This window comes from Eumetopias jubatus, unplaced genomic scaffold (assembly GCF_037043125.1).
Source record: "Eumetopias jubatus isolate StellerSeaLion01/CBP00866 unplaced genomic scaffold, mEumJub1_p1.0 scaffold_9, whole genome shotgun sequence".
Classification (NCBI taxonomy): domain Eukaryota; kingdom Metazoa; phylum Chordata; class Mammalia; order Carnivora; family Otariidae; genus Eumetopias; species Eumetopias jubatus.
Window position 1 is genome coordinate 70566448 of NW_028274815.1, and position 24860 is coordinate 70591307.

The following is a 24860-nucleotide window of genomic DNA, read 5'->3' on the forward strand; positions in this document are numbered from 1 at the left end:
CTTTTGTCCTGCAAGGGTTTGAGGAGTGACTGAGGAGGGAAGGAACTCAGAGAAGTATGAATTTTATGGAACATTCAGCATTATATAGCACAAAATATGAATATGAGAACTGGAAGAGATATGAAAAAAGAGTGGAAAAGAAACGTGTTTAGTGCTTAAAAGAAGTAAAGTGTAAGTCTGTTCTTGAAGAGATAAATGGACATGTATTGGTGATGAGTCCATTCTAGGCTGGAGAGAGAATGAACCCCAAAGCAGAAGTGGTTAAAAAATGGTCTTATTACCTATCTTGGGGTGTTCATGGTAACTTCATACTATACTAATTAAAGCTGAGGGAGTAATTAAGGAAGGAGGATCAGAAACACTTCCTTCCAGAATTTGTGGGTTTCTGAGGGATATCTATACCATGACAAAAGGATGGTATAGATATCCCTTTTCTTTGGGACTATCAGGAGTTAGAAACAGAGTTAGGAACATTCTTTTCTTTCTTTTTTTTTTAAGATTTTATTTATTTATTAGAGAGAGAGAGAACACAAGCAGGGGGAGGGGCAGAGGGAGAGGGAGCATCAGGTTCCTGGATGAGCAGAGAACTCAATGAGCATGGAGCCCAATGACAGGATCCCAGGACCCTGGGACCGTAACCTGAGCTGAAGGCAGACGTTTAACTGAAGAGCCACGCAGGTGCCCCCCAGAATTAGGAACATTCTGCAGATTTCCTGTGCGAGTTCCCCTGGGCTCTCAAGAGAAGTCTGTGATGATAAGGTGAAATTAGCACTGTCCACCTGGACAAAATTTAGGTGACCGGTCCTAGTGGTGTACTCATTAAATTTTAATAAAATCTGGATGAATAGGTAGTGATCAGCACAATGGAGTTTCATTTCTACAAAGATGTATATTTCTGATTGCAACTGAATTATTACTCTAACTAAATTATAACTCTCCAAACCACCTTACCCTCTTAAATTCCTAACTTATGTCATTAATAATGTAATTCATCTTATTACTCCCATAGATCAAAATCTTTTATTTATCCCATCAGATCAGGCACTGGGTCCAATGGTAGGTGCCAGTCCACTAATTCTTCCTTCAGATTTCCCCGATTCCGTGTTCTATCCGTGCTGGCACTATGCTATGCTGGCACTTACATCAGTAAGGCCTTTATGAGAGTTGGGCCCCTTGTTATCAACTGAAAACCATCTGTATTTCTCTTCAGCCCTCATTATTGTAATCCATTTGGTATATAGCCAAGTTGTTTATCTTCCTGAAGTTGCTTTTATCATATCTCTTCCTGCCCCTCAGTTCTTCAGTGGCTGCCTAAAGAGGGCGATACAAGAATAGAATTTATATGGATGAAGAGAGATGTATAGTAGGGTTCATTGTCTTTCTTTCAGTTCTGATATTTCACATTTTGGAACTTTGATGTTTCAAATTTTATTTTTTTTTTGTTTTTACAGGTAGAATTTTTCTTTGAAAATCTGATTTTCCTGATTTATATTTTTCCAAGTATTATGTTACCAACTTCTTGCCCTTGCAATGGGAAACCAAAGATGACAGGTGTTTTGATTTGTTTTTTACTATATTTATCATTCCAATTTCATACTTTGAACTTTACTGTTGGTCTATATTGAATATCTAAAAGCTATTAACTTTAAAAAGTAAATGTAGGGCACCTGGGTGGCTCAGTTGGTTAAGCGACTGCCTTCGGCTCAGGTCATGATCCTGGAGTCCCGGGATCGAGTCCCACATGGGGCTCCCTGCTCAGCAGGGAGTCTGCTTCTCCCTCTGACCCTCTTCCCTCTCGTGCTCTCTATCTCTCATTCTCTCTCTCTCAAATAAATAAATAAAGTCTTTAAAAAAAATAAAAAAATAAAAAAATAAAAAGTAAATGTAATGATTAAATGCAATTAGAGTAAAACAAATCAAAACAAGAAGGTCCATTGTATTTGCCCATAATGTGTGATAATGTTCTTTCCTTTTTTATTTTCCTTAAACAGGAAATAACTCTGAACAATAATACTTTTATGAGATATTTTATTTCAACTCTCAATGAGCCATGGTAACTTTCCAATTGTCTTCTAATTCTGTAGAGCTCCAGAGACTAATTTGTCAAGGTTATCAAACCAATCTTTCATCAGTTGGGCATTGGACCAGGTTCTAGGTAAAGTGTTTTTCATTTCTACAGGTCTATAATTCTGTGTACTCTATACAAACAATAGCAGCCATCATTTATTTAACACCAACTATGTACCAGAAACTATTCCAGGTACTTTATACAAATTACATGTTATTCTTAAAAATAATCCCATAAACTGTGCTTATCTTACAGATGCATTAATACTTGAAAAGAATAGGTAACATGTCCTTGAGTACTTAACTGAGATTTGAACCTGGGATTTTCTAATTCCCATAAAAATTAAATAGTCTTGATTATTTCTTTCCATAAATCTTAATAGTCTTATAGTTTAAGTATTTAGGAACCCAAGATGTCACAAATTTTAAACTGGAAGCTCCTTCTCTTGGGGCTATTAAAAGGTGACTTCAATATTTTTGGTGAGGAATCTATATTCTACTTGTACTACAACTTTCACCTAAGTTATTGTGGCATTGTAAAGTGTTTAAAAAGCTGTCTATTCTTGATAGTATGCTATGTTGTAATCCCTTATCTTAGTCATGAGGTGAAATTTCTTAGTCATCAAATAACTTGGCAACCTAGAATCTTTGGGTTTTTTTTTTAATTTTTAATTTTTATTTTTTTTTGTTTTTTTTTTTGTTTTTTAGTTTATTTGTTTGCTTGACTAGTCAAAGTCAAATAAAGTATCTATGGTTATACATGTTATTAAAGGCAGGTCTGGGACCCTATCCATGCTTCTGCATGCCAGCTAAAGGAAAAGCATGTATTGCGTGGAACTTTTTTGGCATAAATTCTATTAAATACCAAGTTATTACAGCATATACCTTCTTTTTTGTCATGTTTGTCTATTTCTTGATTGAAAACAGTGCACTCATTTATGTCTAAGGGCCTTTATGTGGGATTTTTAATCAGAATGCCCAAGAACTTCCTAAAAAACATTAGTGGTCCTATGGCCTTTTTTGATTCCTAGTTTTCCCATCCACTAGAATTGTTGTTATACCCCCACAAATAGCAGAATCACTGTATCAAATTTCATGAAGGGAATTGACTCCATATATAAATCTCACTGTAGAATTGCTTCTGTTTTCCTCATATATTGAGAATCCAATCACCGCTGTGGCTACCTATTTTCACCTGCAGAAATCAGGATTGGGAGAGAAAGGAAGATAGAATCAGTTAAGCCTGGATCATGAAGAAGCTGGGAGTTTGAGATAAACCTAATAAATATTCCAGAGTAAAGAGATTCAGTATGGCAAGGCAAAGGACAAAGGATAGTAGAAGAAACAAGTGCATAAGAGGGTGCAGATTGTTAATTTGTTTAGTAATTCTTTTAAAACTATTTATTTAAGACTTCCAGTATGCCTGGCTCTCCGCCGAGAATACAGTGCTGATCCAGAACAGACACAATCTCTGCTCTCCTGGAGCTTACAGTTTATTGGTGAAAACACACTTCAAATAACCCCTCTGACTAAAGTGGAGGGTATAAAACTAGAGGGGGCCAGAATGAATGTCCAGAGCTAAGGTAGGGGGTGACGGAGCTGTGCAGGTATTGCTTGGACTATAGCATAAGAGGTGGAAGTAGAGACCCTGGTGTTGAGTGAAGGTCAGCCTCTCCCTCAGGGCACAAGCCCCAAGAACATCTGAAGAGAAGAGCCAAGGGCAAAGACAAAGCTTTTCCACTCACTAACATTTCCACCAAGTAAGTTCAGGCCAAAACATATTTTGAAGCCTGGTAGTATGGGTGGAGGTGGTGAAACCATATTTAATTTCTCTGGAAATATAAGGGTCCTTGAGTTTATTACATTCATGTAAAGCTCAAGTCTTTTTGTTTTAGCACTAATTGGTACAGTCATCCCTTTGCTAGACCTTCTACTGTCCCTGGGTATTTTCTGTGGAGGCTCTCGCCCCCATTGCTGGGTGGCTTCAGAGAGGTAGGAAAACCTTATCTAAAGTGGGCTTGGAATTGGCATCCTTCTTCTTTTTTTTTTTAATTTTTTTTAAAGATTTTATTTATTTATTAGAGAGAGAGAATAAGAGATAGAGAGCACGAGAGGGAAGAGGGTCAGAGGGAGAAGCAGACTCCCCGCCGAGCAGGGAGCCCGATGTGGGACTCGATCCCGGGACTCCAGGATCATGACCTGAGCCGAAGGCAGTCATTTAACCAACTGAGCCACCCAGGCGCCCCAGAATTGGCATCCTTCTTAAATAATAAGCCCCAAAAGAGAAAGAGAACAGAGTAAGACACTCATCTAGTTTTGAGTAGATGATAAATACTTAAAGTTAACATTGAAAGTTGATATTTTTATAGTTACTGTTTGTTGGCATGACAATTTAGCAAGCCCCCCCCAAACCAATTGTGGTCTCACAAAATCATTCTTTGTGTTTGTTGAACAAGATTCCTCAGGCAATTTTTAAGATTAGAAATGTATGTAAATAATATAAGCTTAGCCTTTGGGACTTAGAATTTGTTTTCAGAGCTTTGGAAGTGAGCACAATAAACTTTCTGTGATCTCTCAATAGTTACTAAATTGAAGAAAAATAAGTATATTTTAGTAAAAGAATCTCACCTTATGTAATCATTACCTAAGTAGGAATTTATTTTATGCAGTGTTTTCTGGGGGGTTTCTTCTGTGGAAACATTTAAAATAAATTAGCAAATTAACACTAACACTCTATTTTAAATAGTACTCCAGTCATCTGTGTTAATGAAGCTACAGGGTACCACAAAGTAAAGAGAATGGTAGGATTGATTTTTTTGTTTGTTTGTTTAAAGAAATTTCATTTTAATGATATGAAATGTTAAATAGTTCCTTTTGTAAAAGTTGTTCTATAGAATAATGGAACTATGTGTATACCTAGATCTATTTATAAATATAGGTATATATGTAGGTATATATCATGCTGATATTTATATATTTTGTGCTGAAATCAATTTCGTCATTATCTTATACCTTTAATAATGCAAACTGTATATTGGTAGAGTTCATTCTATAACTGTGCTAACCATCAGAATTGTGTTGCAGACTATTATGATTTAAAAGCTAATCCAGAGAAGGACAAAATGCTCTCTTCAATGAAAATTTATAGTTAAAATGGGTACGATTTTGACATTTACTTGGTACTTTAGTAAAATGCAAACCCAAGAGTACTCATTCCCGGACCTTTTAGCCATTGTAGCAAAATGCTATCGCATCTGCTTAGTATCCAAGGTCTGTAATTAAGCCAACAATATATAATTTTAAATAGTTTTAAATCATCTCTATGTTAGTTTGCTAGGGCCCCCATAGCAAAATACCACAAAGAAATTGATTCTGTCATTGTTCTCTAGGCCAGAAGTCCAAAGTCAGGGTGTTGCGAGCTTGAGTTCTCAGGAGGCCTTGCTCCTTGGCTTCCAGATAGTCACCATCTCTCTCATCTTCACACGGGCTCTTCTCTTGGGGCGCCTGTACCCGGTGTCTTCCTGTGTGTGTGTTGACTTCCACTGAAGTCAACACAAGGCCCGTTGGATTTTAAAGACTTCAGGAAAAATTTTAAATGAAGTATTAATTAGGCCAGAGTTGTATGACCCAATTAATTTAGCCCTTTCCTTGAAAATGACACAGTCTAACTATAGATGTGCTATATTGTAAAAAACGAAGAAGAAGAAGATGAAGAAGACGAAGAAGAAGAAGACGAAGAGGGGGAGGAGGAGGATTTAAGTGGACAAATTTCATCTGTCCTTACAGGTGGAGTATCAGCTTAAACTTGATTAAGACATATTTGTAGTTTTATCCTTCTCTTCTTTCCGTTCTGTGTTTAGGGATCCACTAGAAATCACTGGTGGCTTAAGTTTAAAGGGGAAATACTGAATGCAGTAAAGAAATTCATACATAGTCTCATTCTGAGAGTTGCAATGTACTATGTCTCCTGCGTATCTACTGCATTCTTTAGGCTGTCTGGGTCTGAACTGGTGATCTCCACCCAGGCTGGGAGCTACACTTAGGCCACCTGCAGGTTTTCAAGCATGCTCTTGTCAGACTTGATTGGATGGGAACTCTCATGAAGATGTCTGCTGAACCAGAAATATCCTCCAAAGTACAGTTCCCCAGATCACAGGTGTTTGAGAAACCCAAGAAAAGATTCTACTTGGATAAATTTTGGACAAAAGGGGTTTGCAAAGAACAGCCATTGATTTGAAGAAAGTGTATTCCCTCTTGAAATTGTCCTCTCTTATCGCTTTAGTACTAAGAATTTAAAATGAAGAGGAGACAAACCTCTTTCTGAGCATCATAATGTGCTTCCCCATCCTCTTGACTACTTTTTATAAAATCAAAATTTCCTAAAACCTAACCTGTGCCTGCCTTTCTCCTTTTGAAGTGGCTGTCAGAGCAGTGACATGCTTCAGTGGGTGGGTAGAAAGAGAAGCCAGAGGAATGTCTGCCTGGTGAGAGGTGTGTGTGTGTGTCTGTGTAGCTGAAAGAAGAAGGAAGACAAGTTTACAATATTAAACTTATCAGAAAAATGTAATGGCTTAAATCATAAAGATCTCCGCGCATGACGACTCAAAGTCTTCATAAATTTGTCAAAGCACTATGAGATAGTTAACAACAACAACAGAAAAGAAGTAAAAAAGAACATGCCAAATCAAAAATTTCTGTCTCCTAAAGATATTTGCAGAGTTAGAAACATTGATCATGTCTTGGTTTTCAATGGATCTAAAATTAATTCCTCCATAAAAACCCACAGACAGCATATGGTAACAAGATGGCCTGATGCGTGTCTTCTTGACAACCCAACAACTCTTGGGATCATTGGTTGTTAACATTGGTGGCCCCGTGAGAGACCATACAGTCCACTAATACTGCATTTTACAATTAATGGGATTGCCTTGTTTTGGCCACTCAGTATCCACTTCTGCTCATAGTTTCTGTAGCCTGTTTTTACCACAAGCTGTATGGGGGAGAAGAAGAGTTTGAGATATTCTTTTTGAAATTCATCTCTTTGAGCCATTAATATACATATTACAATATCATTTTGAGTCCTCAGTGATATCTAAGGTTTTCCTCTTGGAAGAGCAGCTTTGTCACTATGCTGCTGCCCAGAACATACAGTGGTCTCCTGAATTCCATTTTCTCTTAGGGCAGGTGCCTTTGGCTTTTTCTTTTTGTGGGGCCTCTTGAAGTTAATGACCTCCCTTCAGTTGTTCCCATTGGCTTATAGGTAACAATGCATAAACCTCTGAGAACAGGTTCTCAGAGGTTTGACATTGGGAATAAATATAGTGATTTTTGACAAAGCATCTATGGGGTTGAGTACATATTTATAATAAATCTAGTTCCTTTATTTGTCTTAGGAAAGAAAACTTGATTTATTTTTCTTACCACGTCTCTGATGTCCAGATGGGTGAGAAACAATTTCTGCAATCTATATATTTCTAGATACGTACATCCTATTACACAGATTAGACCAGACAACAAATAATGACACAGCTACAATATATTGCTAGTATTTACTGAGGGTCTACCTTGTACCATGCACTGTGCTAAGAGATTTACCTATACTGTATTATATCAGTTATTCTTACAAATACCTATTTTACAGATGAGAAAACTGAAGCTCAAAAATGTGTCCCTGGTCCCCTGTTACAAAGCTAATCACTAGAAAAGCCAGGATGTAGAGCCCAGTATCCTTAACCATCAAGGATTCTCTTTACACAATGAGTCTGACCACAAGGGCTTACTTGTAAGAAATCATTACTGAGGGGCGCGTGGGTGGCATGGTCAGTTAACATCTGACTCTTGGTTTCGGAGCAGGTTGTGATCTCCAAGTCGTGAGACTGAGCCCCATGTCAGGTTCCACACTCAGCACAGAGTCTGCTTAAGACTCTCTCTCCCTCTGTCCCTCCCCCCATCTCTCAAATAAATAAATAAATAAATCTTTTTTTTTTAAAAAGAGAGAGAAAAAATGAAATCATTGCTGATACACAAAATACATTTTTATGGGAGGTAAGTCATTCTAGGGTTTTAAGTTCAAATCTATAGTATTTGATCTATCTACAAAAATATTAGTTATTTTTTAAGAGTTTGTACATTTTATAAGATTGAGGAGGACTGACCATCCTCCAGCTGTATTCCAGCCTGCCCTTGGTACTTCCAGAGCATGTAATCTTAAATAATTTGTGTACATTTGACAAACCCCATCTTTCTAACTGGAAAAAAAAAAAATCTTCCTGCATCCAATTACAAGTGAAGGAGAGAGATTGGTCCATTAAAATGAGATTAGAATGCAACAGTAATCAGACTTTAGTTTACTAGAGAGTAAGGAACTTTCTCAGTATAATTTCTAGTCCATATCAGACGATAGATGAGACATTTACTTATTTCCTCTTCCTTAGAGCAGTCTAAATATTAAGAACAGATTAAAAGTCAGGGTTGGTGTGAGAAAGTAGAAAACTGAGCTATACCACATAATACTCTGATTCTCAGAAATCGAGAACTGGGAAAAGAAGGCTTAAATATACCTGTAAGATCTTATTAGGGTGGATAAGCTTAAATGTTTTGACATGGTTTAGAAGGTACTTAAGATTCTCATATCTGGGAAAATGGCAAAATGACATTTTTAAGGTAATGTGGAGCTGTTCTTCATTTCATTTTTCTTTTTCTCACCATTGAGTGATATCTATCAGTGGCCCTCTCTGTTTCTGTAGCTGTTAAACCAATCTTCTGTCTTAAAGGCTACACAGCTAGCACAAAAGAACTCTTTAGTATGTGTGATAACAGAGTATGACCTTTAATTTATCAGAGCGCATTCGGTATTCTGTTATCTGCTTGTCCCTGTTGCTTTTTATTTCTTGCCTCTAGTTTTTGATATGATATTCTAGTCCCTTTGCATTAGGAACTCAACAACATGGGAAGGCTTAGGGAAGAACATGTAAGTCACTATCCATTCCACATGGGCAGTGAGATTCAAAGATCACAAGGTTACCTTTGCTTCTGTTGGAACAATATGCCCAAAATAAAATGTTTGAATGTAAGTAGCATATACAAACAATGCTTCTACAGAAAGGCATACTAGATCTCTTAGTGTAATTCCACGTAAGAGGGGGGCATGGAGGGAGAAATTTCTTAACCCAGTTAGATGTGCACTAAGCTTCTAACTTCTTCCCCAAAGTACTGTTGAACTCTGCAGTAGACAGCCTGGGACCTTCATGCCCAGTATCCTAGCAGTCTCACAGGAAGGTACTGTTTTACTGAATGTACAGGCCTCCTGTTTTGTACAAGGAGCTGGGGTATCATCGGAAGCATTAGTTACGAACAGACATTGCCCTACTGGAGTGGTCTGTGCTCTCTCCAGATGTTTAAGTTAAGTAGGCTGACTGACAAGGTGCCTGGGTTGTACCACCCTCTCTTTGTATAGCATTGCATTCAGATGCTACATTTAATTTATAGAAAGTGCTGTTTTTTTTTTTTTTAAGGGAATGATGGGAGCAAAACGGAAGTATCTATAAACAGAGTACCAATATGAAATTAAAATCTGAAAAAGATCATAATCCTATAATCCCTCCATCCTAACTCAAATATTTTCATTTTTTGCATATTGCCCTCAAATTCTTGTCAACTTTCATCATATTTTATTTAGTAGTTTTAACACTGTGTGTACTACATGCTTCACTTCATATGGCATAAATATTTTAACTCTTTTTATTTATATTTACAATTAGTTTGAGACTAAATATATTCTACCAGAGAATAAATTTACTTAAAAATAGATCTACAGGTATATAGTTTTATGAAATTGAAAAGAATAATCAATAATCAATCTTTGGGGAATTAATATCCACACTAGAACACATTTTTATCTGGTTATGATTTCAATAAAATTTAGGTTGTTTGTGATCTAGGTAAAATCCTTTGTGTTCTGTCACACCTTCTGTGTTTTTGTAGTCCATTGTCCTCTCTGAACTTCTGTGGCAAGTACAGTTCATTTAGTGGTTAATTATATACTTATGCAAAGTTATCTATTATCCTGAACTTCCATTTAACTTCCTTCATTTTGCCCCTTGACTCCCCAAAGTGTAAGCTCTTTAACAATAAGATCTATGGGATATATTGATGTATGCTTGACACAGTACTTTCAGAGTACACTGTCGGTGCTTATGTATTGACTTCATTGAGTCAGATTACTTTCCTAATGTCTACCTAAGCTATACTAAAGAACAAGGGATTTAACTATTGGAACTAGAGAAGGAAGGTGAAATCTTTTGGGTACATGGGAAATGTCTAGGAATGGGTACACACATTGGGTTATTGATAAATGGCATTTAAGCATTGGGTCCTTGGAGACGTGTAAAGGGAAAAGCAGAGAAAAGAGGTGAGCAGGGAAGAAAAAAGGAGGAAATGTGAAGTCCAAGCAGAATTCACTTTAACATGTTGCAGAGTCCCATCCCTCTTCCCACAAGCCAACAAAATGGGGTGGTCTTCTCACTCATGACTAGGGCCTTCTGTCCTTTAACAACTTGTCTCTTGGCGAGGGTCAGCATCAAAAAAAAAAATTGTGAACTTGGTGGATTATTATGCTTGGGGCTTGTCTTATAGGTAAGGGGTTAAGATAAGGAATGCTTGGAATATTTTATGTCTCAAGTGGCTTGAATGGCAGGGCATCACTGTAAAAGGAAAAAAATGAAATGCTGTTCCTCACTGAGATCTCAACTGTAGTAGATCTTCACTACCTTCATCTATAAAATAGAAGTGATAAAAATATACTCCTGATAAATCCTCAAGGATTTGGGAAGATTTCTGATTTTATGTACCCAAGAGGAGAATCTCACCCCAAACTTCACAGAACAGAACCTTTAAAAACAAGACCATGGTATTTTCCATTATACAGGATAGTGCCATAAAGATTAAAAGGAAGATGTTGGGGCTTTATGTCTCAGGCTGTTTGAGACTTTTTCTTAAAAAAAAAAAAAAAAACTATTGCAAGGAATAGCTTAGGAGTCAACTATGCCTGGGTTCAAATGGTTCCTCCGTCTATATTGCATGGCATAGCCCTAGTTGTATCATCTATTTGAGCCTCATTTTTTTATCTATAAAATAAAAGATACTTATGGTCTGGGATTAATATGAGGACTAAATGAGAGATAACCTATATAATAAGTCAGTAGCACAATAAAACATAAAAGCCACTCAATACATTATTATCCTGTTTTCTAGTAGTTTTCTGGTAGTATTTTCTCTAACTTTTTTACCTACAGACCACTTTCATACTTAAAATGTGGGTTTTCCAAAGTGCATGAAACTTAGTTGTAGCCTTACTAGTTTGTTTAGTCCTATTGTCAGAAAAGAAGCACTTTTAGATACTGGTAGTATGTGTTTATAATTCCATAAGGTCTTAAAAGTCCAGATGACAATCCAAATCCATCACTGCTTTATATTAGCCATGAATCAGGCACACTCTGGAAGGCCTGTGCCCTCACGACTAGAAGATCTATAACTTCTACTGCCTGAAATTGTAGAAATCCAATTCTGTGTCATTTTTGCCTTAGTTAAAGGACATTTTCCTTACAAGCAATTGTTATATTTACTGATGGACTTTGGAAAATGCTAGTGGGGGAGTCTACAATTCAATTCATTTTCAAGAAATCTCTAAAATCAATCTAGAAGAAGATATTCTTGAAAATTATGCATATTTCTGAAGATTCATTGAGTCTAAGACTATGTCTCTCATATATGGTTCATTAGAGAATTGAGGCACTTACAGAAATTTCTCCCTGATCAAATCAACCATCAGCTCTATCTGCAATTAAGAAAAAAAAAGGATCCCAAGTTGGTATTAATTTTTCTGCCAATGTATATGCACCATAGTGGTCCCCTCTTCAAGCTAGACATCATTGGCTTACATTTAAGCACAAAACATTTACTTAAGACACTTCCTTGGCCTATATTTACTCCAATGGCAAAATCATGATTGATGAAAGAGGAGCAAGATTAGGAAGTCATATATATATATATATATATATATATATATATATATATACATATACACACACACACACACACACACACACATATTTTAATGGTACTAACAACCTTACTGATTTTACTCTTGAACAACAAATACCACCATATGGCTATGCAAGAAATACCCCTAGTGGATTCATTTTCCACTGAGGAATTACTTATCAAGTGGTTACCTTGCACCCAGCATTGTGCTATGCTCAAGGTGTATAACAATGAACAGATGGACTGGACGTGACCCTTATTTGCAAGGAATATAAATTTAGAATCAATTTCGTCATGATTATCAATACTGTTACTAAGTGCTATAACAGTGCGTAATGGAAAGCTCTAGGCTAATTTGGTGGAGAGGGTGCACAGGGAATGCTTCTTTGAGAAATTTAAGGGAAAAATAAGTTGGTCACATTCAGGTGTGTGTGTGTGTGTGTGTGTGCATTTATGTCGGGAGTGTTAAGGAGTACCCAGAGATGCAGAAAATATGCAAAACAAACAAAATGGCATCTTCAGAAAGAATTAGCTCCATGAAAAGAATTGGAAAAGTACAGAGTGTTTAGAGTTTAAAAAATTAGAAAGAAGTGGTTCAAGATGAAATTGGAGAAGGAGTCAGGAGACAAATAGAGGCATGTATTGTTATCTATACATTTTAATGATATAGCAAATACCATGATATGTAGGACAAATATTTTCATTAGAAAGCTTCATTCTTTCACAAGTTTGTTCCTCCAAGTGTCAGTGATGTTCAAAATCCACTTATTTGAAACATTTATCAGCTATGTATTACTATTCCAATGATGTTCAAAATCCACTTATTTGATCAGCTAAGTTATGTATTACTGTTTTGTATGGTTTGCATAACAATGACATATATGTCATTTAGTTGGAAATTATATGATAATGCTGCTTTTAAAAGTAGAGCAATTTTACAAAACTATGTTTAACTTTTACTTTGCTTTGTGGGTTGTGGTATATTTAAATGACGTATTCTCATTTAAAAACAAAAGGTCTAAAAACAGACTCCTAATCTTCTCTGGAGGTATGTATAGCTTTTCAGAACCCTTTTGTGTTTCCTCTCCCAAAGCCCAAGTCAGGAAAATGAGCTTCAGAAGAAGCAAGTATCTCTGTTTTTACTTTCATATTATTTTGGACAAATTTTGGGTTCATAGCACTACTTTTCCTTATTTTTCTTCCAACTGTATTACTTTGTCATATAGAAAACTGACACTTCTATTTCTGAAGAGAAATTATAAATCCATGGTGAAGATTTATGAAAATGAGAGGAGAAAAACTATTAGCGAAGTTCACATAGCTTTTCTCTACTGACCAATAGTCATAAAAATATGATTACAGTTTTATTTCTTTTTATTCTCTGAGTCCCACCATGAAATTTAACTACAAGTCAAGGATTTGAGTTTTATTACTCCTTGCTGCTTACCTTGAGTCTTTGAAATTACTCTTGTTTCCTTGTAGTCTACTGGTTCATACAAAATTAATAATATTCTATAGTGTGACCAAACACTATTGGTTAGGTAAGAGAATGAAACTATCTGGGATTCAATCAAAATAAAGAAAGTTGCACTTTAAGTCTGAATGACCAGATTTTCCTTTTTATTCTTCAGCCCTGGAACCTTGTTTGAAATATCCATTACATTTAGCCCTTTATACCTAAATGGCCACTCCAGTTAGAGCTTGCACCTAGAAATTGATTCCGGTTTTAGGAAGCCTGCCTTTTGTCAAAAATACTGAATCTTGAAGCTAATCTAATGTCATGTATTTATTACAGTCCAATTAATAATTAATTAATTTAAAAATACCGAATCCTTTCACAGTTCAAAGGAAAATAAACCCAAGTTTTGCATACTGTTTCCTTGCTTGGAAATTACTTCAGTAGAGATGTGTATGTTGCTGGTGACATTTTCAGTGGAGGTACCAACATACTTAACCCACATGAAATCAACTGGAGGAAAAAGAAAATAAAAGGAAAAGCTCCTTCTAGTTTTATTAGGGTGCAGAAAATATGAGACTAAAGTATGTCTTAACTATTCGATGAGAAGTTCTGTTATCATAAACCTGATTGATGTGTTCAGTCGACTGCTGTAGTTGATTTGTATGCTTTTTAAAAAGTTGAAGTTCTTCTTGGACCCTTTTAATAATTCCAGAACAAATAGGTCTTTTATAAGTGGGTCATTATTACTTTATCTTTACCTCTGATTTAGGAAACTTTGGCTTGATGTGAATATTCAGATACATTCCAGTTGATTTTGTTTGTTTCTTTGGTTGGTTGGTTTTGTTTTAAGATTAATTAATTTATTTATTTTTAGAGAGAGAGCATACACGCAGGGAAGGACAGAGGGAGAGGGAGAGAGAAACCCTAGTAGACTCCTCACTGAGCTTGGAGTCCCAACATGGGACTTGATCCCAGGACCCTGAGATCATTAGCTGAGCCAGAACCAAGAGTCAGTTGCTTAACCAACTGTGCAACAAGGCCCCACATTCCACTTGTTTTTAATCTCTCCTGTCCATGTAGGCCTGCTTTCTTTGACCATGCTCAGAAGCACTATGTAATGTTTCTATATCTCAGCATGTTTGGTATTAGATCCCAACCCTTCCCAGAGGAAAGAAAAGGTCATTGGAAATTATAATTATCTTTAATCTTTCCCAATCAAATTGGTTGTTTTATGTCCTTTATATTACATGCTAAGTTTAGATGTATGTCAAACTATGGCCAGGATTAAAAATGAACACAAGCATACCAAATTACTGATTGTTTTGTAAATAACATATCATTGTGAATTTGTAATGAAATAAAATGCATTTTGAGCAATTTCTTAAAATAATATACCTCAATAATGACTTTTCATGTGAAGCTTGTTAATGAAAATCATGAGGTGGAGGCAAAATGTAGGCTTATTCCTGGTGAACCTAAACAGTCTGAACTATTTTATACTCAATAGTAGAAGGGATTTGGAATTCGTCTGTTAAAAGACATCATCATCAGTAATCTATTTAGATGTGTCTCTGTTTGGTTGATAGTGTATTTATATATAATTTTGTCACAAGAGAAGTCATTAATTTTTTATTCTAGTAGAAGAACAAAGCATTGGAAACATATATTGAACTGAAGTGAGTACCATCTGATTTCCCATCATCCATTACTCCAACAAAGACTAAAGTCTTTCCTTTGATTTCAAAATCAAATCTCTCTGTTAAAAAAAAAAAAAAAAAGGTCTCTGAACTAGAAGGTATCTGATATTCATGGGTAATGAGATTGTATGATACTATCCCTGTGGCTACCTTTTAAAAAATATTATCACATGTCTTTACACCTATTTCTGCTGCCTACTCAATTTTTTCTTTGCTGTTGTTGTTAGGTGGCCTCTTTGTTATTCATTGGAAATACGGTGTTTATGTTGTTTTAGCTGAGTCTCATTAAGGATCTTTAAAGCTATTGTTGACTTAAATCATGTCAATCAATTATATTAATTGCTTTTTGAGTACCAAAAGTATGAGAGCAAATTGTATGTATCTGTGTATATATTTTTACGTGTTTTTATGTGCTCTTTTTCTCAGCTATTCAAAAAGAATATCCAAAGCTGTCAATTCTCTCCACCAGTCTTGCTTAGGACTTTTCTACTTCCCCTACTAATACTAACTGTGATTACTTATTTTGTGGCATGAAGCAGTTATTATTAAACAAGTAATGAACTTACAGTATGGATGTTCAAGTCAGTGACAATCACTAAAGAGATAAAATTATAAATGAACTATGTGATATTTCTTTTGGAAAGTCAAAGGGAGGCTCGGCTATATGTGATCTATTCTCTGGGCATAAGTATTTGCTTTCATTTTCTTGTGAATGTTGTTAGGCTATAGGATGAGATAATGGTTCCATGGAAGCTATCAGAATTAAAAACAAGATTTCCTTCACTACCTCAATCCACAGATATTTCATAGGAGATTATTATCTGATAGGTATTGTGCTAGCACTGAGAATACAATAATTAACAGCACACACAGTGTCTGACTGTATAGAACTTCAGAGGTAAAACATTTATTGAATATGCAATTACAAAGTCAGTGCCTGTTCCAAAGGGCATGTATCAGGTGCTAGGGAAGCATGTAGTCAAGTGTGCTAATCTAACTTGGGGACAGCAGGAAAGACCTCCCGAGGAAATAATCCTCTGCCGAGAAGACTCCATTAATGAGTCATGTTTGGCTAAGGAAAAATGGAAATGGCGTGAGAGTGAGGAAGAGCATTTCAAATAAAGAAGTTACAAGTACAAAAGCCCAGAGGAAGAAGGAGAGCCTTAGAAAAATTGAAAGAAGTCTCATGAGGATGGACAGAGGAGAGCAAGGCAGGGGCAGGCATGAGATGAGGAACAGAAGGTAGGAAAGGACCAGATCATGGAACACTCATAAATCTCATCAGGGCCTTGAGTTTTTGTCTTAAAGTCACTGAGAAGGGTTATAATAGACAAATGGCATAATTAGATATCACCTGACATGTGGAGAATGGCTGCAATTGATTGCAGATTTGACACAGAGAGGTTTGTTAATATGCTTTAGTAGTGTCCGGGGAAGAGGTGTTTTGGAGCCTAAATTTGGATGGTGTCTCAGGAAATAATCATTTCTGATGATGCGAACACTCTAGCATGAACAACGGCATAAGGAACTACCTAATTATAAAGTCATCGTGACAGTTATAACAGTGTGAATTGGTAGGAGTGTTGGTGGACAAAGAAATTAATAGAGTAAAGGGTATGTGTCTTTGAAAAGCTATTTCATGTTTGCCTATCAAATTATGCGCATAAACATGTTTATCACATAAATCAAATATAAGCCAAAGCCACATATTCATTATTCGTCTCACTGCCTTAAGATAACCAATATCATATCTTAGTGTATTTTTCCAAATATAATTTGTTTGCAAGCACACAGAAGAGAACGCAAACTGCACTCTTTTAAAACAAAGATAGGCTTGGAATTTAAGCTATTTGTATCCTTGGGTTTTTTTGTTTTGGTGTTTTGTTTTTTTTTTTTTAGATTATCAATATACTAAAACTATCCTTACTTGGCACACAACGATATGTTAGTTTCAGGAATACAACATATTTACATTTTAAATTAAGTACTAATGCATGAAATATTATTAGTCAAATAGACATTCAAAGGACAAGTCGATAAGGTCTAAGTGACAGTTCTTTTCTATTTCTCTAAAAGTGTGTGACTAATATAATGGTGGGTTTATTGTGGTATGTGTAGTGTATAGTAAAAACAGTGTAAGAAAGCACTTACAAATTATTCTGAGAAAAATTTGTATCTATTTCTTTCTGAGCAAAATGCTCCAGTATTTTCTTGTCAGCAGTACTACCTTCCAGTATTTCTTTCTCCTCTAAGTTCTTCTCTGAGCTTTTGCCAAAACATCTTAGCTCAAATTCCATGTTAGTTAATTTTTACAGAATAGAAAAACTTCTTGCACTATATACTATTGAGCACTGAGATGGCAGCCTGGATTCTTCCTGAGTGCTTTATAGATCAAGTATACATTCATCTATTTGCAAGCATTATTCAAGGTCAGTTTAAACTGTGTTTCTGTCAGATAATGTTTGGTCAAAGAAGGGAGGCTCCTACTTCGTTTGAATCTGTGAGTAGGAACCACTGTTTGTGGCTTGTGTTTGTTCCTTCCACTGTCATGCCTTCTTTAGAATAGTTTAATAAAAGCAGATATGTGGGAATAGAAGAACATACATATTTTTTCCATATGTTATACACTTCAACATGTGTTAAGCTTTAAGTGAAACTGAAGGACACTCAAATAAAGTCACTTTTGTCAAAGCCTTTTCCTGTAATAACATATTTGGATGATGCAAGATATATTCCCTTGTGATGTCCAAGTGATTGATAAACCAATTTGTGTGGAATATACAAGAACTATTCAGACTTTGTGGTTTCCTAAAATGAGATGAATAAGAATTTCTATTTTCTGAATAGGACATAAAGTATTCTTCTAGGCCAATTTTAGATGCTTCAGTGTGCCAAAGTTGGTATTAAGTTTGGTGTTCATAAATTACTAATCTGGAATAAGAGGTTGAATGTATTTTGAAAACTTAAACCTGTTTCACCTGAACATGTTTAACTAGTTAATAAGAAACATCAAAAAGACAAAACCCTGAGATCAATGGTCATTTTTTTGTAAAGCTATTATATGCTGTTTAAATTGGTTGTTCGGGTCTGTCTATAATATAAGTTTAATAACCTAGCTCAAATGCAGATTTCTAATTTTCAATTAACATAGGAATAATTTTGTTTGCTAAAATAAAATAAATGAATGAATGACAAGTCTGAAACATGAAATGTTCTAGGTAGAACTTTTTAAAATTCCAAATTTCAAAAAATCATGTGGCAACTGTATAGCTCAAGCTTTAAGTATTAACTTTTAACCTTTGACCTTACAGATTTTAACCAATGAAATGTCTCTTTAAACTTTAAAGGAAACAATGATAACGAGCGCCTGGCGATTGCTAGACAGCGAATTCCATATCGACTTGGTCGAGTAGTTGATGAATGGCTACTCGACAAAGGTAAAAAACATTGATTAAAACTTCAAATAAAAAAATAATTTGAACATAACCAAGTAGTACTTCATTGTAACACTAATAAACATAAAAAATAAATTTTCCGTAAAACTAAATTAAAAACAAATTTAAAACAGTAAAATGTAGATAGTAATATTTGCATACCTTGTATAATAATTTCTATACATTTTTAGACGTACCAGCTGTTTAATAATCTTACCCTGTTAACTTAAGGTTAAAGGGACTGTTAAATATAATCCACTAACTCAATCTATGAAGGTACTCACAGCAAGCATTAACCCAAAATGATAAATCATTCATAGATTATATTACATGTTCCAGCCTCTAAATTATTAACTAAAATATATGTAGTTCTGATATCTTTATTATGGTCCTGAAAACAAAACAAAACAAAACAAAACAAAACAAAACTCTTGGTTTAAACTCTAGGCATCTTAAATAGTGGGCAATATGGATTGCCAGTCAAAATGAAGTCCCTTTAACGTTTGCAACCTTCTAAGAGCATTTGAGAACAAGCCCTAATTAAAACTGAACTTGAAGTTGTGTGCATGCTTTTTATGAGCAGAGAACAATCTGCTAAAACGGATACTCAATTTGATGATATTGGTACTGTTGCTGAGGATTGCTGTTTGATGGAATTGTGCCATAATTTCTCCATTGGTTTGTGTATCATTCCTGAAGCCGCTTTTTACATCTGAAGCTATTTTTTTTTCATTTTATTTTGTTTTAATAGACTTGCTGAAAGCCAATCAGAAAAATACTTTTGGATTTTTTTTGTCTCTGACATGCCCAGTGTAAACCATGCATTTCTTTTCAGTGTGATTGCCGGAAAAATAGAATAATTCAAATAACAATGGACTATGCCTTCAAAAAAATAAACGTTTTTAAAGAATAGCATATAGATACATGTGGCCATTACATGAACTATGAAATTTTTATCATAAATTTAAAATGAGATTTAGCTGCTCTAGATTAGTTTCTGCCAGTGGTAATTTTAGAATGACAAATACTTGAAATGTTAGATATCTCACATTTTTTTTAATTTAACAAGTTATACTTAAGAGACCAACAGTATAAGATCTTGAGGTAAAAGGGAGAAGGGATCCACTAAAAATTGATTTATAATACGTATCTTTGATTGGTCTTTTAGCAAAAACACTACATTTACAATAAGTTGAGAATTTACAAGTATTTGCCAATGATTATGCATTTCATGGACACCTCATTTATAAGCAATGAATTATGAGTCAAATGCCTCTCTTATAGTTTATTGCTCTCATTATCCACCCCATGAAAGATCTGTTTTATCATCCTTTGTAGAATGTAGAGTTCACAATCAACATTTTTGCATGTATGTAATATTATTTTTACAGGGCGTCAGCTCACAATCTTCAATAGCCAAGCAACCATAATAATTGGCGGGAAAGAGCAGGGCCAGCCCTTCCAGGGCCAGCTCTCTGGGCTTTACTACAATGGCTTGAAAGTTCTGAATATGGCAGCTGAAAATGATGCCAACATCGCCATAGTGGGAAATGTGAGACTTGTTGGTGAAGTGCCTTCCTCAATGACAACTGAGTCAACAGCCACTGCCATGCAGTCAGAGATGTCCACATCAATTATGGAGACCACCACAACCCTAGCTACTAGCACAGCCAGAAGAGGGAAGCCCCCTACGAAAGAACCCATTAGCCAGGTGAGTATGTGGATTTCATTCCTTTGTTTTAGAACTGTGGTTATGAAAGTGGGCTTTTCTGTATATGTGTCTTTTCTAAAATGGGATTGTTTCTGATCTCAGCTGCCATGGCTTTCTTTGAGTCTTGCTTAGCATAATGTACTCAGTTTGAATGTGAAGTATATATATATATACTGTTGATTTGAGATTTGCTGCTTTGTGTTGGTTTGTTAGCTGTTAGCTGGTAGTCTTGATTAATAACCTTGGTCTAGCCCAAGCTGAGAGGACTGCCTGCTAATTACACAGGGTTTTCACTTTTTAAGTTAAATAAACAAGTAAATTAGTGAACTATTTGAAAGGCCTTGTTTGTTCAGGCTCAGCACATCATCAAAATAAAATAAAACAAATTTGAAGAGAAATTGCATACAAATTTCTATTGTATTTTGAAGAGTTCAGAATTTTGAATTGATAAGCATGTGGTTCTCATTGTGAATGATAGGGTTACTCTTTCACTGTTGTTGAGGGGGAAATTTTTTATTCTACCTTTCAAGTTTCTTCTGGCTGGTCTAAGAATGAATTGACATGAGGCAGATTAATAGGAGGGAAAAAAACAAAATTTGCTTACATATACACAGTCTCAGTAATAAAATTGAGGCCCAAAGAAATGACCAAGGCAGTCAGCTTTTATACTTTTTTAAACAAACAAACATATATCTGTAAGAAATTTACAGGGCAAAGAAATCTTAAGTTTGGAAGCTTCAATTAGTAAGGAATTCTAAATAGTGTTTGAACTGGGACAATAAATTAGTAAATGTAGCTAGGTTTATTTATAGAGCCTTCTCACTTCTCAACTCTGCATTTCTAATGTCTGGTGATACGGATGTCTTTTTACCTCCTGGTACAGGTAAAGGTAGCTTTAATATGGAAGATTTATTTTCTGCTTTCTGAAGGCAAGGGGCATCATGGTGTTCTTCTTGCACTTGCTGTTCCTTGGTAACTTTAATTCAAAGTAATCACTATACCTAGGCCCCCACACTATCTATGAGAAAAATGCACTGTTTGTTTATCTGAAGACATTTTTTGTATTGTATGTGATTAACTGATCTCACCTAGAATTAACTTCAATGAGCTTATGTCTTACATCTAAAATTTTTGAAAAATAAAATTTTTAAATGCCAAGCTTTTACAACTTGGAAGTATATTAATGCAGTCATGGTATACTTAGTGATTTCCTACTGTGTATCAGGCACTGGCATTGCATCAGTGAAGAATAAGAAAAACAAACAAACAAACAAGCGAAAAACAACTACATGCCTCAGAGAGCACTATTAGAATGCTGTAGATATGCTATTAAATGCTACTAGATCCCTAATGACATTTATAGTCTTTGTATATATTATGTTGTGATCTCTTTCAGAATTGTATGTTCTCCTAGATCTAAATTGATTGTTTTCTTTTGTTTTGTTTTTAATAGTGAATGAGTGTATCTAGTAGATGCCATATAAAGCTTTTCCAAATATATGATCCTAACTTCCAGGAAAGTGCATCCTAAAGAAACAAGAATGACAACAATTATTTTTACATTTCTTTTATTTCAAATGTTTGAGACAGAGCTAAGTGTCAAATTTGGAAAGAGAGTAGAAGGTGAATTCTGTTCATATCAGCACCCTATCTACTAATTAACATATGTTTACCAGAGAAAGAAAAGAACAGATTCTGATTTTTACTTTCAATAGGAAGGAGTGGGAAGAACAGAATAGAAAGAGAGAAAATATCTTAGAAGAGATGTTCAAAAATTTACAGAGATGATCTGTAAATTCATAAATGTAGTATTGCATATTATGTGCCTTTATGCACTATTTTTTTCCTTCTTTCCTTTCTTCTTTCCTTCCTTCCTTCCTTCCCTCCCTCCCTCCTTCCTTCCTTCCTTCCTTCCTTCCTTCCTTCCTTCCTTCCTTCCTTCCTTCCTCTCTCAATCTCTCTCTTTCTCTCCCCCCCCCCTTATTTTTGATTTGCATTTGGCCCAAAGTAAAATGAGCTGTCTCACTGGGTGTTCATCAGTATGTATTTATTGATCATTCTACATGTGCCATACATTGTCCTAGGCACTGGGAATACATTAGCAACAATGAACAAAAACACTTGTCCTTACGGAATATACATTTTAGTAGGAATGTGCGCTCATAGTATAATCTTTCTGTTGATTTTCTCTATCTTGTTTCACTAATAAGGTTGCTTTTTTTAAAAAAAGATTTTATTTATGTATTTGACAGATAGAGACATAGCTGGAGGGAACACAAGCAGGGAGAGTGGGAGAGGGAGAAGCAGGCTTCCTGCCAAGCAGGGAGCCCAATGCGGGGCTCGAACCCAGGACCCTGGGACCATGACCTGAGCCGAAGGCAGACGCTTAACAACTGAGCCACCCAGGCACCCAATAAGATTGTTAATAATAACACTTAGTCCCTTGGATAAGAACTTGTGACTTTAGAATTTTAGACAGATTTATGCCTATCCATCAGCTCCATTTGATAATCTTTACTGATATTTCATTAATGATTTATTATGGCTGTTGGTTTATGGTTTGTTTAACAATAAACAAGTTATTAAGGTGGATTTGATGTAGGAAAATGAAGCACAAAGCGATTGATAGACTATTTCTTTTATGTAAAATAATTCATAAGAGGACATTGTAGGTCAGAGTTGGAAATGTTCCTGGGAGTTAAATTTGAAATAATCAGAGCTTTTTCTTAGTAGTCTTATTTTATCATTAATGAAATTACAGTTGCCTAAGTTCCTAGCTAAACCAGATATACCCCAAAAGAAGGAAAGACTTACCAACATTTCCTAGAATGTATTTTATCAGTAACTGGTATAAATGAAGAAATGCTTTTTTTTTGAGAAAACGTGCAAAATAGCTATTGCATTTGTAAGCTCAATCCCTAGAATTGAAAAAATAAGAAGTTATGCATTTTATAGTATTAATTAATATAAAAGGAAAACAGTTAACTGCCCATTAATTTCTAATGAAGAGTCTTTTTTATTATAAGCTATTACATGTTTAAAGACAGCAGTGGTTTATGGAAGTAAATGAGCTAATCAATTAGTGATTATTTGGTTCATTGGAGGAGGTATTGACTTAAATAAAGATTGCTAGGTTCATTAAAAAATAGATATTTTATGTAGTGTATTTTAAATCTTTAGATTTTTAACAGGCCGATAACAGCAATTAAATAATTTGGATTAATATGCCACAAATTGTCAGTTGTGGTAACAGTGTTTTCAGGTTGGGCCAATAGGTTTTAAAATGATCTTTTATAATGATCTGTATGTGATTTCTGGTAATAAGGTATGCATATGTGGAAAAAAACTGCTAAGGAAGAAAGCAAATTATTTATTTTTGAGTAACAGAGTAATTTATTGCAAGTTCTCTTTACCTCACAATTGACTTTTAAACTGTCCTTCAACTATGAAGAGATCACTGACATACGTAGAATTTAAATGATTTGTTGGGATTGTCAAAGTCTTAGAAGTTTAAAATTGTAAGAGAGTGATTTGTAATGCTAATTCCAGGACTGTAACCTTTGACCCATTTGTGCAGATTGGATGAAGCATCTTCCTCTAAACCCTGTCTGTAGTGGCCATATCTGCCTGCTTTTATCAACTGCCTTACTAAATTGTGTACCAAGAAGGGTCATTTTATTTTTCCGAAGCCATACTGGACTGTTTTCTCAATCAAAGTATTATTTTCCTCAGTGATAACACTGAGCCACTTAAGCTACAATGGCAATGTACTTTGAGGTGATTGCATGTTTTAGAACTATGGAAACAGATTTTTGGTCAAGCAAAGTTAAATTGAATTCATTTCAAATAGATGAGATGAGGTTTGTTTAGCCGTCCTGCATGCAGGGCAAGTGGTAGGGGAGAAATGTATTTTCATTTTTTACAGAGTCAGAAAATTTTTATGAAAGAGTATTTATCAAAATGTTGTCCCGTAGGATCCTGTTTACTTTCCTACTTAAAAGTAAATATGCTTTTAAAAAAAGTTCTTCTTCTGAGTGATGATCAGATTTCAGACTGATGCTTCCTTTAGAAAGACATGATTTATATCATGAAATAATGAGGACATTTGCCAACTCTTCTGAGTAAATGGCTCTTAAAAATGTGAATATAACAATATTAATGGTACCTTTTTAAATTACACTTTTTTATGTGCATTACATAAAGTTCATAAAATTTGTTTTACTTAGGATATTTAATACCTAAATGTTTCCATAAGACCTGCTCTTCTTAAAAAAGAGAAGGTTTCCAAGCCAGGGAAATGTACATTAAAATGCACACGAGTGTTTAAGATCTTAAAAAGAGAGAGAGAGAGAGAAGCTTTCTCTAAGGCTACTCTCAGAAAGCAAATATTTGCAAATAATTGCTAGTAAAATTTCTCGGGATGCTGAGAGCTTCTTGGGATGAGGGACAGG

General features: G+C 35.2%; 1 protein-coding gene across 24 annotated transcripts in view; it reads left to right on the forward strand.

The window, feature by feature from the left end:
* NRXN1 (neurexin 1) overlaps nt 1-24860 on the forward strand; it is a 1124404-nt gene that overhangs the window by 961178 nt on the left and 138366 nt on the right. For 15 of the 24 annotated variants that reach the window (XM_028103968.2, XM_028103969.2, XM_028103971.1 and 12 more), the window contains 2 exons: nt 18612-18701; nt 20090-20409. In XM_028103968.2, coding sequence (XP_027959769.1) covers nt 18612-18701; nt 20090-20409 — 410 coding nt within the window. The remainder of the gene's footprint in view (nt 1-18611; nt 18702-20089; nt 20410-24860) is intronic. The other 9 variants (XM_028103979.2, XM_028103980.2, XM_028103982.1 and 6 more) reach the window with 2 other exon arrangements.